Below are 15,014 nucleotides of genomic sequence, written 5' to 3' on the forward strand. Positions count from 1 at the left end.
CTGCGGCAGCAGAATGCGAGCTGGGACCACAACTCACATGATCATTTGATGGTGAGATGAAACACCAACCTTAGCCAGCCCTGTAATGAACACAAGTGAAATCTGGCTAGCGTTGCCATGTACATGCAAGCTAACGTGGTCAAGAAGTATGCAGGAGAATGATGGGTTGAGTCTCTATGGGAAGAGGGGTAGGGCCGGCTCCAGGCACCAGGTTACCAAGGAGGTGCTTGGGGCGGCCACTTCAGAGAGGGGTGGCACGTCCAGCTGTTTGGCGGCAATTTGGCGGACGGTCCCTCACTCCTGCTCGGAGCAAAGGACCTCCCACCAAATTGCCGCCGCAGATCGCGATCACGGCTTTTTTTTGTTTTGTTTTGTTTTTTTTGTTTGGCTGCTTGGGGCAGCCAAAACCCTGGAGCCGGCCCTGAAGAGGGGGAAATCAATGCAGGGAACTATGCCTATCCCAGTCTTCAGATCTCCCTTGCCTCAACAAGGAAGCCATACCAGTTTTCAGTGCTGAGGTGGGAGTCCATGCCAAAATGGTCTTTGATGGTCCTGAATCCTTTCCTGAGGGTGCTGTGCAATTTTTGCAAGTACCAACACAGTAGGCCCCGTGTGCCAGCCAGCAGAGGCATTGGCTGACTGGGACCTAGAAGAGACTGGATCCATCTTTGAAGTCAATCCTCACTCTTCAGGATCTGTACTCTCTCTCTCTCATTGATTGTTCCAAGGGATAGAACTTCAGATGAGTGTTCCAACTGAAAAGGAATGGCAAACCAAGCAGCTATCTAGTACATGGCTCTCACTGAGACAAAAAAAGACAGTGGCCATGGCCATCTGTGAATGGCATAAGTCTGTCACAGGATGGCTATGGTTTGAAGCCCAAGGGCTTTGAATCCACCATTTTTGGCCCAGATAGGGGTGCAAAGTGCCAAGGAAAATTTAAATTTAAATCTGTTTGGGTTTATAACAGAATTAAATAAAAAAGGAGGAAAAGGAATTAACCCTATTTAACTAATTAATTTGCAAGAAGCAGATTCTGCTCGGGAGTAGTGTGAAGACACCACTTGTTCCATCTTGCTTCCACTAGCAGTGAGAGAGCTGAGGAACACCTATGGCTGCTCTGCCCTTTATTCTCTTGGGTGGAGGGGCACAAGGACATACATGGCGCAGGCACGGCCCAACAATGCTATTAAGAGAGTCTGATCTCACATGCATAGGCATGCACATACCTTAGAGTGGGATCCAAACTGACACATACTTGAAGAACAATTCTTTATTACTTGGAGCTTGCTGCAAAGGCTAAAGACCTTTCAATATCACTGTCAGATATCTCAAACTGGGAATTACTATACACTCATTAAGCTAGTCATCCATCTAACCGCTGGCTTGTGAAAGTGCATGTGACACAATTACCTTGGAACCTAGTGCTCTGAGCCTCAGTTTCCCTCTTCTGGCAGTAGGCATTTCAATCTCCCACTTTTGGCTAGGCCAACTCCAGTGCTTCTTACTGGCCTCTGGCCAAATCATAAACCCATCTCCTTTTCCCAAAGTAAACAGAAAGTCCAAAACAAACAATCATTCAGCAATCTCAGGTTGGATCATCAACCCAACTCCAGGCTCAAAAATTCTTCCACTCCTTATGTCGGGGGAGGAAGGGGGAAAGGAAGGTTTCACATCACCTTCCTCAATAAGCCTGCAGGGGTTCGGCCCTCCTTCTACTCTGAGTTCCGGCCCAGACACACTGTACAAGCATAAGAACATAAGAACGGCCATATTGGGTCAGACCAAAGGTCCATCCAGCCCAGTATCCGGTCTACCGACAGTGGCCAATGCCAGGTGCCCCAGAGGGAGTTAACCTAACAAGTAATGATCAAGTGATCTCTCTCTTGCCATCCATCTCCACTCTCTGACAAACAGAGGCTAGAGACACCATTCCTTACCCATCCTGGCTAATAGCCATTAATGGATTTAACCTCCATGAATTTATCTAGTTCTCTTTTAAACCCTGTTATAGTCCTAGCCTTCACAACCTCCTCAGGCAAGGAGTTCCACAGGTTGACTGTGCGCTGTGTGAAGAACTTCCTTTTATTTGTTTTAAACCTGCTGCCCATTAATTTCATTTGGTGGCCCCTAGTTCTTATATTATGGGAACAAGTAAATAACTTTTCCTTATTCACTTTCTCCACACCACTCATGATTTTATAGACCTCTATCATATCCCCCCCTTAGTCTCCTCTTTTCCAAGCTGAAAAGTCCTAGCCTCTTTAATCTCTCCTCATATGGGACCCGTTCCAAACCCCTAATCATTTTAGTTGCCCTTTTCTGAACTAAAATGGCTCACCTTCTCAGACCCCTTGCTTAAACTCCCTCAACCACTTTTTACCTCCACCTGCTTGTAGGCCTTTTCCACAGCCCCTTCCTTGTGTCTGTGCATGGCTCTCTTTTTCTCTCTTTTCCTTTGGCCCACTTCAGAGAGCCTCCTAGCACTCTCTGCCTCCATCTGGCTCTATTGTCGGGAGCAGGAAAACTCTTCTACATGTCTCTCCCTGATCCTAGTTTTCTTGCAGGTCTCTTCCCCCTACCAAGCTAAGCAGGCTCTTCTCTTGTATAGAAAGTTTCAAAACCCATCATCATGTGATGAGGCAGATCATTAGGAACAGGTAGGCCCACTGCAAATCCCTCATCAAAATCTACTTCTGCTGGGATGCCTATAATCTGTAAAATTGGGATAATACTTTCCTACCACCCAAGGGCAGAGGATAAGTTAATGTCTATGAAACACTCAAATGCTATAGTGAATAGCATTATGAATAAATCAATCTTCAAGAAGAAAATGTGTTGACCCGCCATAAGACCTATGACAGCTCAACAATTTTAGGAGGGTTGCCAATGGACTCAACCAGAATTATGAAATGTAATAATGATCTTTATCTTCTTAATGTTTGTCTGCTCATGGACTTCAAAAATGTCAGAGCTTTATTCTCAGTTGAATAAACTGAATTGTTGCCTTTATTCCTGGCTCTGAATGTACTTGGAATCCTACTTCTTTACCATGTTAGACCTTGTAAAAGACAAATTATTAAAAATATACCATAGTAATAATTATCCCCTCCAACATTGCAGACCTCCGTAATAATATGCATACAAATATTACATAAACTAGTTTACTTTGAGGCCCTACTAAGTTTAGAAAACTACACTAATGCATTCTATAAACAGCATTCATATACAATATACATGCAAAATTCACTGAAAGTTAGGCTTAAAATAAGAAGATAATCTTTAAGTTATTTATAAGGAAAAAATATTATATGCTTATCTGTATCATAAGTATTTACAATAAAGTACTTGAGCACTGAACATAGTCAAGTAAGAGAGCATAAAACATTATATACATACATATATATTCATTATGTATTTATTTATACTTTACATTTAAGTGTATACATACATATTATTATAGTTATATACACACACTTTATATAAACTCTTCTCCTATGCTGAGGTTACAGCTATGTAATAAATACATTTATCATGCACTCTGTTCACTACAATTATGTTCCAGACCCTGAGCAGGTTCAAACCCATCACAAAAATACTTCCTTTCCATACTCCCAAAGGTGGACTCTCCCCCTCAATAATCACACCTGTCCAAGGTCCAGAATGAGCAAGATTCAGTCTTGGACTAGGAACTGCTTTTCCATACACAAAAATATGATTACTTTGAAATCTGCAAACTTTAAATTACTGGATATAAGAGTTCCTCAATATTGTAGTGGGTCCCTAGGATTCACTCCCAGCCCTTGAAGACCCTGAAATATCAGCCTTTAAGTTGTGACATTTACCATTCATGAGTAATGCTGCCATTTCAAACTCACACTGATAAAGCCTTTATACCACATCATCAAGTATTCCATTATACGTACACAATCACAATATCTCTTGCACATGTGTTATGCTGTTGGATTACTAAATTTACTTTTTAAATACTTTTTAAAGTTTTCCAAAGTAACATTAACTCTCATATGGGAGGTTTGTGATCATCCCATATAATTAATGTGTGATGGTTTGTGGTATTATAAATACTTTCACAATGATTACATACGCTTTTCCATACCTCCTGTTTCTGCTGCCTGTCACTCAAGAGCTGCTTGAGATACCAGTCACAATTTTCTCGCTGTAATCCTCGGAGTCCCAGGGCTGGTGATGTCAAAACTTCAAATAATGCTAATGCATCTCCCTGTTCCAAAACCAGATCTATCTTTGATAGGGCTGAATGTGCTAGGGAGAGAGCAAAGTAAAGTAAGGGTCAAAAGCTAAATGTAGCAAACATTAGGCTTCTATAGCAGAGGCCTCAAAGGCATCTCTTCCTGAACACTACTGACCGATAGTTTAGGCCTGGAAGTCTCCAAGTCAGACTCCAAAATCACTCAGGAGGACTTTAACAAGTGAAAGAGATGAAAATGGTATGTAATACTCAGGGCACAGAGTTTAATGGGGATCCTTCACTTCTTTAAGGGGCCAGGGGAGGGACAAGGGGCAGGATGAATTCATAATATAGAGCAGGGGTCAGCAACCTACGGCACGTGTGCCAAACATGGCACGCGAGCCGATTTTAAGTGGCATGCAGCTCCCTTCCGTGGTCCTGGACCCCAACCCCACTCAACCCCCCCCTGCTCACCGCTCTCCCCTGCGGGGGCAGGAGGCAGAAGCTTGGTTCTGCGGCAGCCAAGCTTTCCCTCTCCCCCGCTTCTTCCCCCAGCGGTGCTTTCCTGCCCCGCCTCCTCTCCGTCCCTGGCCAATCAGCTGATGGCCCTAGCGAGGGTGAGGGGGAAGAGCGGCAGCGTGCACACTGCACCGTAGAGGACACAGAGAGAGGTAGGGACGGAGCCTGGGGGAAAGGGGTGGAACAGGGCATATACCTTCCAGCCCTCTGCCCTGAGCGGCTCAGGGCAGGGGGCTGGGAGCACCCCCACAAGCCGAGCACCCCAACCTTCTGCCCTGCACCCTCACAGCCCCATCCCTCTGCCCTGAACCCCCCATACACCCAGCCGTCTGCCCTGAACCCCCCCACCCAACATACACCCAGCCGTCTGCCCTGCACTCCCCACAGCCCTGATCTCTGAACCCCCGCCACACACACCCCAGCCCTCTACCCTGACCCCTGAAACACACACACACCCAGGTCTGGGGTCCCGGCCGCAGGCCCTGATCAGCCCTCTACTGGCCTAGGTGAACAAAACCCCAGGCTGGCAGCGAGCTGAGCAGGCTGGTGGCGTAAGATCAGCATTTTAATTTAATTTTAAATGACGCTTCTTAAACATTTTGAAAACCTTGTTTACTTTATCTACAATAATTTAGTTATATAATATAGACTTATAGAAAGAGACCTTCTAAAAACGTTAAAATGTATTACCGGCACGCAAAACCTTAAATTAGAGTGAATAAATGAAGACTCGGCACACCACTTCTGAAAGGTTGCTGACCCCGATATAGAGAAATACTATGAACAAATACAGCAAGGAGAGCTACTCAACTTAGTTCAAAGTACAGGGATGGAAGGGGGAGTAAAGGAGCCACACAAGTCTGAATACTCTTTATCCAGGTCTATTAGTTCAGTGGGAAACTTACTGTTGACTTTGTTGACATTGCCCTGAATTTCAGCTTGAGTCAGCAGCTCTTCGTACACATCCCTCTCTCTCTCCGAATTCTCAGAGCCAGTCTGACAATGAAACAAAATTTTCAATGCAGCTGTAGAGTAGACTTTGCAGTGTGTTGTTTACAGGCCTCTTACAGTCCTCCAACAGAAAGGGCAATGAACATAACTAATGTACACCTACATGAAGTTCTAAACCACTGCACAAGAGGTCAGTAACAACTACACACACAGAAAAGGGAGTCCTGAAAGTGAATATCCCTAGGTGTGTACACACACACACTCTATAGATCTCCAGCAAACAGAGAAGGATATACAATATATAAGACTGGATGATTTCATTTAACAGCTCTGTGTGGGCACACAGAAGGAATCCCAGGACGTATAATGCAATAGATCCAGTTAGGCAGACATATACAGGTTCTCAAACTGGAAATGTACCAAACCAAATAAATGGATATGATATTCCAGAACAGGCCACATATCTAAGTATTGCTAATTTGCCTATCACTATGGCAAAGAGCAGACAACCGATAGTCTGGGTAGAATTCTGTAAGCAGATTCATTTACAAAGTAACATACCAAGCTTTTGGGACCACAGTGTTTAGACTTGGATGTGTAGTGCTTGTAAATATCAGCCTCTATAGAGTAGGATTACTCACAGCCTAGGTAGACTTGGAGAACGAGATTCACTAAGCAAGTTTAGTCTAGGTGAAGTTCTAGAAATAGTTCAAATTTTGTGGGATGGTGGGTTTGTTACATATATACATTAGGAAGACTCAAAAATTCTATAAAAAAAAAGAGGACAGGCTTTATTGATGTCTAGAATAAGACAGCTCCTCTATGTTCTTCCACCATGCATATTCCTTGGGAATCTGTGTGTAAGAGATTCAACTACAAATTAGATGTAAAACTATAATATCTGTTTTCTTCAATCTCATAATAGATTAAATTAATCCCTGGAAACTACAATGGAATTTCACTAAGGATAAATCTGGCCTAACATCTTACACAAAAGACTGAACAATATGGTTTCACTGGATTCCATGAGCAACCTCCTTTGGTGACATAATGAACTCAATACAATGAAGATGAATTCGTAACTAGAAAGGAACATTGATTTTTACCCTGTTTTTGGCATTCTCCATCTTGTCCTTCTTTGCCCGATACAATGTGTCCTGATAGATTGATGCCAGCAGTTCATCAAGATTCACCAACATGGCATTGGAGTTTTTCATTGCCAACAGGGTGTCAGCTGGAACTTGGCGGTCAATTGCTTCATTAATGGCAATAACAGCAGCATGCACTGAAAAACAAATCACAGCTTCCCTGTTAACTGCAAAGATGAATGCTCTGTCCTGTAATAAATTAAAGGCTTATCTGGTAAAGAAGAAAACAGCTGACTAGAGCTTTGGCATTGTTGCAAGAATTATCAGTATATAAATTATAAGTAAGACTTTGTATTTTTGACAACGGTAGTACTTATTTCCTGATATTGTAGTTTGATTTTGACCAAATCACATTCCGATTTTCTAACAAAAATGTCTTGGCCATAGAAGGCCTGTGTTGACTTAAACAATAGGGACTATTATAGCCAGCACTATAACATGCACTTTCTATCCAGTCTGGCAATTTAAACGGTCACAGAGGATGAAAATCCATTTCCCCTTACATGCTGCTTCATCCACAGAGAGTTCGTTAGCTAAAATTCCTCCAATCTTGCTGAAGGCAGGCATCTGAATTCCATACTTCTCCAGCTCACTCCTCATGTTACTGATCTCCTCCTCTGAAACACAGAGGGGAAGGGTGTAATGTGGGCAAAACATTCAGAATCAGTCCTAAGATCAGCTATTGACACAGAAAAATTAGAACAGCTACAATAGATTGCAAATTGCCCTTTCACAAATACTTTGTGCATGCAGTCTGAGAAGAGACAAAACTCTCCTATATTCGTTCCAGTCATTCAAATGGGAGGGCCTCACAGAAGTCTGTCTCACTACATAGTTTTGTGCTCCTAGCGACAAAGGTTTGAAACAGATTACGTGATCCCTGTACGTCTCAAAGTATGGCTGCCAGCAGGGCAAGGAACGTACATACAAAACATCCTACAAAGCTTGTTTTCTTCTGCAGCTGGTTCTCTGGAAGGAAAAAGACTAAAGCCAAGGGAAGGGGAGGGAGAGACAGTGGAGACATACTACTGTTAACAGAGCCAATAACTAAATAATTCAGAATAAAACTTCCTCCTAAAATTCTGGAGTCTCCTTCCCCAGCTAGGATGGGAGGAATCCCCCACCCACTAAACACAAATGAAGTTACAGCCCTGGCTGCCTTTGGGCATTAATCCTCCTCTGTCCATTATGTACAGCATCTACTGGAGTAAGTAAACAGGGCATGCAAATTCATAAACATTCAAATCTCAGAGAAGCAAGAAATCTCCATACCTGTGAAGTCCACCTTCCCATATAAATCTTGAATCTGAGGGGCCAGTCCCAGTTTAAACAGGTACAGACTAGGAAACATAATGCAGGAATAATTAGCACTAATTACTCCTTGTCGTCTTTACCCCACTCACAAGTAAATAAGGGAGAGAGAGATACTGGGAAACATTCAGCTAAGTGGAAAGACTTCTAGATGGTTAAAACCTGCCTTTTCAATTGTGATGGTGATTGATTCTCCCAGTGAAGCGTTTGTGTATGAAGGAATGTCACCGTGAAAAAACAATATACCCCTCTCCAGAAAGAAAGATCCATATTTAAAAGTTCCCTTCTGATCAGCAGACATCTGGTTGCACATCTGGGTAACTTCCCACCAAAGATTTGCTTTATTCTGTTGGTTAACAGCACAGAGCCAGCCCAACCCTACAGGCACAAAACACACCATGCAGCTACCTAGGTTGGTAAGGAAAGTTTGTATATTCTTTACTGCACTAGGTAACTGCAAGGTTTGCTGGTGCCTATAGGGTTGGGATTGCAAAGTGAAGTAAGATAAATTGAATTAAGGCCACTCTAATTCTGAATATAAGTGTCAACACCAGGGTTTAATGCAATTTAGTTTATCCACTTTAAATTCACACTTTTAGTTAATTCAGATTAACTTTCCTGAGTGTCCCCATGTAGACTAGTCCTTACTCTTGGAGACCTATATGTTGCCCATTATTTATATTTCAGCAAAAAGCTGACTCATTCTGAATATCTGGATTCTGATTTACACATCACTGGCAAAGAGGACCAGACTGATAAGGAGATATGAACATCTGCCAGCTGAGCCCAACTACTCAAAGAATAACTGCAGCAGCTATCGTGAAGCTGCCAGTAAGGAGGCGCTTCACCACTAACAATGACCCAAATCCCTTTCATACTGGGCAAAGGAGCATACACTACACAGTTCCATAATTGGCCATCACACAGTGCCAAGTGTTCCTGACCGCAAGTTATACTAAATGTTGGGAACTGGGTTGAAAGCAGGTTCACTTCTACAAACAATCTGATTCTACACCAGCCTGAAACTTCTGTTGATGTTCAGCTATTTGCAATCTATCTTGATGTTTCCTCCTCAGATTTCACCCTGACAAAGGATCAGAAAGCAAAAGAACAAGCTCCTTCTTGAGGACTGAAACTGAGTGAGCATAAGATGGAGACCCAAACTGATATGGCTCAGTGCTCTTTATACAGAAATGTCTTAAGGAGTGTTCTTCATGTGAAGCCCACTAAATATTCTTCTGCAATCAGATTGGAAACCTGCATCCAAACTGGTTTATCAGGAAGGACTAAGTCATTGCAATGCAATGTTCTATCTCTCTAGAGCATGAAGCGGGAGCAAAACTATCCACTTCAACACACTCTAATGAGGCAAAGACAGAAGTACCTAGCACAGCCAAATGGATCTTTCTAGTTACCTCAAGAGGTGAGAGATTAACCCTCTGACCTCTGAAAGGGTTTTAAAGCTTTACATGGCTTTTCAAAAAGCCCCCAAAAGTCTCCCTGATTTATCCTAAAAATAAACATGCTGCACACAGAAGGTTGGCCTCACTTTACCTGCTGCTCAGCTGAACAAACAAGCCTGCACCTATTCTCTCCAGACACAAACTGAAATTCATAGTTTATTAGCAGGTGAAAATGACAGTGTTGTCACTTCCCCTTCTGCCTCTCACACTGCAGGTCTAGATATAGATTCAGACAGTGCACACAACCGTGAAAATCTAGAACCATTATAGAAGTAAACATGCATCATATGAGACAGAATGGGGCATGTGCATACTCATGCTTCTGAACACCCACAGTACGTTCATACCCTTCCTAAGATTAATTTTCAATTCAGTGATATTTTATTAGCATGACAAGCTATACAAGTGTGGCCAAAGCGAGGGTGGGAGTGGGAAGAGTAGACCCTTTAAAGCAAACCCAAGACAGCACTTCACACTATATGTTTGGGATTTGATCCTCGTGACCAGCTGTCATTAGTGTCCATTCCTGATCTGGTGGCAGGACGATACATAATGTGATACTATCTCAATTCTCTTTTATGGTCACACAAATACTGTAGATTCCACTTATTGGGCAACCCCTTGGTAGCCAGCAAAAAGTTGCTATTATCCAGCAGCTGCTAATAAGTGGAAGGTAGGTTGTGAGACAGCAGTCAAAGAAGGAAGTGCCAGAACTTCACTTCTCTGGCTGCAGCCTTGCAAACCTGCCTGCAGGCAGGACAGCAGCAGGGAGGGGGGCTGCAGCCTGGATGCCAGGGCTTTCCAAAGGGAGTGGGGGCTCTGAGGGCCCACAGAGCTGCATGGTACCTTTCCCTGCATTCTCCACACATCACAGCAATTCTTTCCCTATGTGGAGTCTCCCAGCAGGGTGTAGCCCAGAGCAGCACAGGGAGAGGTACCACTGGGCTACTGCCCCTCTCATCCCAGCTACTGCTCTGCCCACAGCCTTCCCCCACCTCTCCTCCCCACCCGCCTCTTACCTCCTGTGCAGAGCCTGTGCACATGCAGGTTTTCCAGCCTGCTGCCCCCTCCCCACCCTCCACTATTGCTTTGACGACAGCCTCCTCTCCCCTCCCAGCCACCTACTTCCTGTGCAGTCTCAGTGTGCAGGCAGGCTTCCATGGCTGCAACAGGGGTGCTCAGCACATTCCAGTGCTTCCTTCTGGGGCCGCAGCCCCACAAACCTGCCTGCAGGTAGAACCTTTCTCCCAAAAGACGTTGTGAATAAGCAACATGCTGTTGCCACTATCCGGATCCCATTAATATTAAAGTCAATGGGGTGGGATTGGTTTCCAGCAAAATGTTGCTATTAACTGTAAGTTGTTTATATCTGGGTCACTATTAAGTGGAACCTACTATATGGAACTGCTTCTCTGGGGTAGGGCACTCTATACGGCACACACCTTCAAAAGGCTCTGATTACACTTCTTGCTTCATGATACCGTGATTCACAAATATGCACATATACACACACAATCCCCAAGGAAGGAGATTCACAGCTGTACACACCCCATCTCTAAGGCTTGGGAATCTCAAGATGTATATGCTGCCGCCAATGGCTGGTGATATCACTGACTCTTAAACATGCATAGCACTTATCACTGGAAACATAAATGCATTCATCATTTCATAGATGTCACTCCTGAAAGCTGCAGATCTTTCTTTAAGCCCACAGTACATTCACCCCCCACCAACTCTGAATCAGAATGCATTTGCATTCCCACAGACTTCAGATTTCTAGGTAGCCTTCATTCACTCACAATTCAGCCTCCTACCTAACACACATTACCTGAGTGCATGGATACAATAGATGCAGCGTGGCATGTTCTTCCGATCATAGATGTCAGTAGTTTCTGGGTAGAAAATCTGAATATAAAACAAAGTTAACCATCAGAATAATACCCTACTCTAGCCATCCTAGTAGGAAGGATTCTGACAATCCTAAAACTCCTCCAGCCCAGTCATGAGATAGGTAGTTCTTGGAGCACAACGTGTCTCCCCTCCACTTTGTACCCCACTGAGGCCCCTCCTAGCTGAAGCCTCACATTTCTCCCATGCGTCTACCAACAAACCTGTTCCCCACTTTCCTTACATGTACTCTCACATACACATCCCTGCTCAGCCCCATGCCCCTTTTATGTGACCACCGCGCATTGGCTCCCCACAGAGATACTGTGTGGTGTACCTGGGGAACTGGGTTGGAGATGCTGAGGGAGCCAAGAGATGAGCAGGGATATTTACATGAGGGGTTGGGGAAGAGGATTTTGTTTGGACTGGGTGGGCAGAAGGGGACTATGTGTGAGTGGCCTAGGAGAATGGTAAAGACAGTGTTGTGCTGCAAGGCACCTGGGGCCATATTTTCCAACAAATGTTGGGGGTCATATTTTTAATTGTTCATCCCCAGCAGCTCCTATTATCACATTCTTGGATCCAGAGCTCTTTTGAAAGTCAGGCCCCTTAAAGGGTTAACGTGGAAGGCGTCACTACATAGATTCTAAGGCCAGAAGGGACCATTATGACAGTCTGACCTCCTGTGAGCATATCCAATCTTGATTTAAAAATTGTCAGTAATGGAGAAACCATCATGACCCTTGGCAAATTGTTCCAATGGTTAATTACTCTTGCTGTTAAAAAAAAAAATATATATATATATATATATATATATATATATAGGCCTTATTTGCAGTCTGCATTTATCTAGCTTCAACTTCCAGCCATTAAATGTTAGACCTTCCTCTGCTAGATAAGAGCCCATTATTAAATACTTGTTCTCCCTGTAGATACTTATAGACTGTAAATCAAATCACTCCTCAGCCTTCTATTTATTGTATTAAGCTAAATAGACTGAGCATCCTGAGTCTATCATTATAAGGCATGTTTTCTAATCCTTTAAATCATTCTTGTGGGTCTTCTCTAAACACTCTCCAATGTATCAACATTCTTCTTGAATTGTGGGCACCAGAAGTGGACACAGTATTCCAGAAGTGGTCATACCAGTGCCAAATACAGAGGTAAAAAAACCTCTCTACTCCTATTCGAGATTCCCCCATTAATGCATCCCAACATCACATTAGCTCTTTTCGCCACAGCATTACCCTGGGAGCTCATATTCAGCTGATTATTTGTCATGACCCACAAATCTTTTTCACAATCAGAAGTGCTGACTATTTCCGGGTTATCTTTAACAAAGCACTTACTTTTCTTGGAAGGATATGTGCCTGTGTGTGTTCCTTACTGCTGTGTATCCTCGCAAAATGACAAGTGTCTCTGCACAAAGGCTTCACACTTGCACTCCCTCAATTCTGCTGCCTCAGTTCCTTGGTGCTCTAGGCAGCTGTGAAATGGGGAGCATTTGATGTGTGACTGCCTTGATGCAGAGACACTGGGCTCTATCTCAGGTCCCCTGCTCTGACATAGCCTTCCAACAAGCCCCCCTCTCTACCAGCGAAGTCTTTCCCCCAGTCCCCTTACATATTGCTGCTATATTCCCTCCATTTCCTCAAAGCCTTACTCAAGCCCTCATGCCTGACCCAAGTCCCATTCTCTCCGCTGTCCCCCACATTCTCTCTCTTCTCATCCAACATCCTCCAGAGCACCATCTCTCTCCCAGAGCCCATTCCTATACTTCCTGCTGCTCCTCTAGATCACTAGGAGTTCATGCATAGCACAGCTGATAAGTCAGGAGAGAGTTGGGTGGCAAATGTTGACGAAATCCTAAAAATAATAGTTTCAAGTGAGTATTTTTTTAAAAATGCAGACAGCAGGTTAAGGTATATAATAGTGACCCTTGTGTGATTAAACACATAGACTGTTCCTGTTACACGTAATAAAAGTGTGAGGAAAAGTTGTGTTGGGTATAAATCAATGCTCATGGTTTGACTTTCAGTACAATGTTCCCAAAGATTTATAGATTTTAAGGCCAGAAGAGACCATGATGATCATTTAGTTGGACCTCTTGTATAACACAGGTCATGGAATTTCACCCAGTTACCCCTGTACTTAGGCCAATAATTTGTGTTTAACTAAAGCATCTTTCCAAAAGGCTTGATTTGAAGACTTCAAGAGACAGAGAATCCACCACTGCTCCACAAGAGATGGAAAATCCACCACTTCCAAAAATTGTTGCTCCTTTTATCCATGATTTTCCTATGATGATTCCTAAAAATTGCCATGACCAAACTGTAGCTCAGGCATGCTGCTCAACAGAATGAAAAATAAAAATTTTGTACTGCAGATCTCACCCAAAATAATGAGTGTTAAGCATTTGGTACTAAAGCAGGAATTCACTGCCTCCCAATCATACAAACAGGGATGGGAATGGACTATTTTAACAAACTTCAGAATTTCAAAGGAGAACCAAGTCTAGGAAACTAAGGTTTAGCTAGGCAGAGTTTATTGAATCCTGTGTGTTTGCAAATTCATCCCACAACTTTCAAAACCTGGCGTTGTAGTGCAGAAATTACCTTGGGGAGGCCAATTTCAGCCATGGCATTCAACCACTGAATAACATTATCAGTATGACGGAAATGGAGACCAGTTGCCTGAAATAAAGAGGGGAAGGAAAAAAGCACATGAATCATCACAACCACTGTGAGTACCAGGGAACTTTGCTAAGGCATGCATCTGATAAGTGCTACTTACAACAGCTAAACTCTTCCAGGGATCTGAGGTCTTAAGTACTACGATGAAAGCTTTCTACAGCCAATTACATTTAAGGCTTACAAAAGGCCAGCTTTCTCAGACTCTCACATGCACACAAACTCAGACTAAACTAGAGATCTTCCTTCATCTGATATTCTATAGTTCAGGAAGAGTTAACTTACATTTTTTCAGTCTAAATTTGCCACAATCTATTACTCACTCATTCACTGGCAGTTCCTCTACAACCATATGACCTGAAGTCTCCCTCCTATCTCAGACCTCTCTAGCCATCCTAGTTCCCAGAATGGAGAGGTCTCACCTTATATCTGGTTTGTTCCCGGTCATAGATTTTCTTCAGAGACACCACCTTGGGGGAGAAAAAGTTTCCAAGTTTGGCTAGATAGACTCCATTCCTTAGCCCCTCCTCCAGCTCTGTTGTGGGAGGTAGATCCTCATTAAGGCAGGCCTCCATCCATCTGAAAATGTAAAAAGGACAGGAAAGGAGTAGGTCATTTGAGAGCTTTTATGATGTGTTCCATTTACTCTCCTCTTGGGGTACATTAGCTGCTCATTTTCTGAGCAAGTTCAGTGTTGCTGCTGTCACATCTTTTCCCATTGTATGATTTATGTATTAGGCACTGATGTGCAGTGTTATAAGACAGTGTGTACCACAAGATGCTGCTGTTTGGCCTCAGGTTTGAAGTGCTTCCCTTTCAGCTTTTAGGCTACCCACAC

The 15,014-nt window shown here is 43.4% G+C and overlaps 1 protein-coding gene across 1 annotated transcript in view; it reads right to left on the minus strand.

Moving 5' to 3' along the window:
• The window catches only part of IQGAP1 (IQ motif containing GTPase activating protein 1), a 158,377-nt gene that overhangs the window by 102,694 nt on the left and 40,669 nt on the right, over positions 1 to 15,014 (minus strand). Inside the window, exons 3-10 of the mRNA XM_005300627.5 lie at positions 14,599 to 14,755; positions 14,102 to 14,179; positions 11,428 to 11,504; positions 8,098 to 8,165; positions 7,329 to 7,442; positions 6,784 to 6,962; positions 5,632 to 5,722; positions 4,118 to 4,281 (exon numbers count right to left, since the gene is read on the minus strand). Coding sequence (XP_005300684.1) covers positions 4,118 to 4,281; positions 5,632 to 5,722; positions 6,784 to 6,962; positions 7,329 to 7,442; positions 8,098 to 8,165; positions 11,428 to 11,504; positions 14,102 to 14,179; positions 14,599 to 14,755 — 928 coding nt within the window. The remainder of the gene's footprint in view (positions 1 to 4,117; positions 4,282 to 5,631; positions 5,723 to 6,783; positions 6,963 to 7,328; positions 7,443 to 8,097; positions 8,166 to 11,427; positions 11,505 to 14,101; positions 14,180 to 14,598; positions 14,756 to 15,014) is intronic.

Source organism: Chrysemys picta, chromosome 10, assembly GCF_011386835.1.
Source record: "Chrysemys picta bellii isolate R12L10 chromosome 10, ASM1138683v2, whole genome shotgun sequence".
NCBI lineage: Eukaryota > Metazoa > Chordata > Testudines > Emydidae > Chrysemys > Chrysemys picta.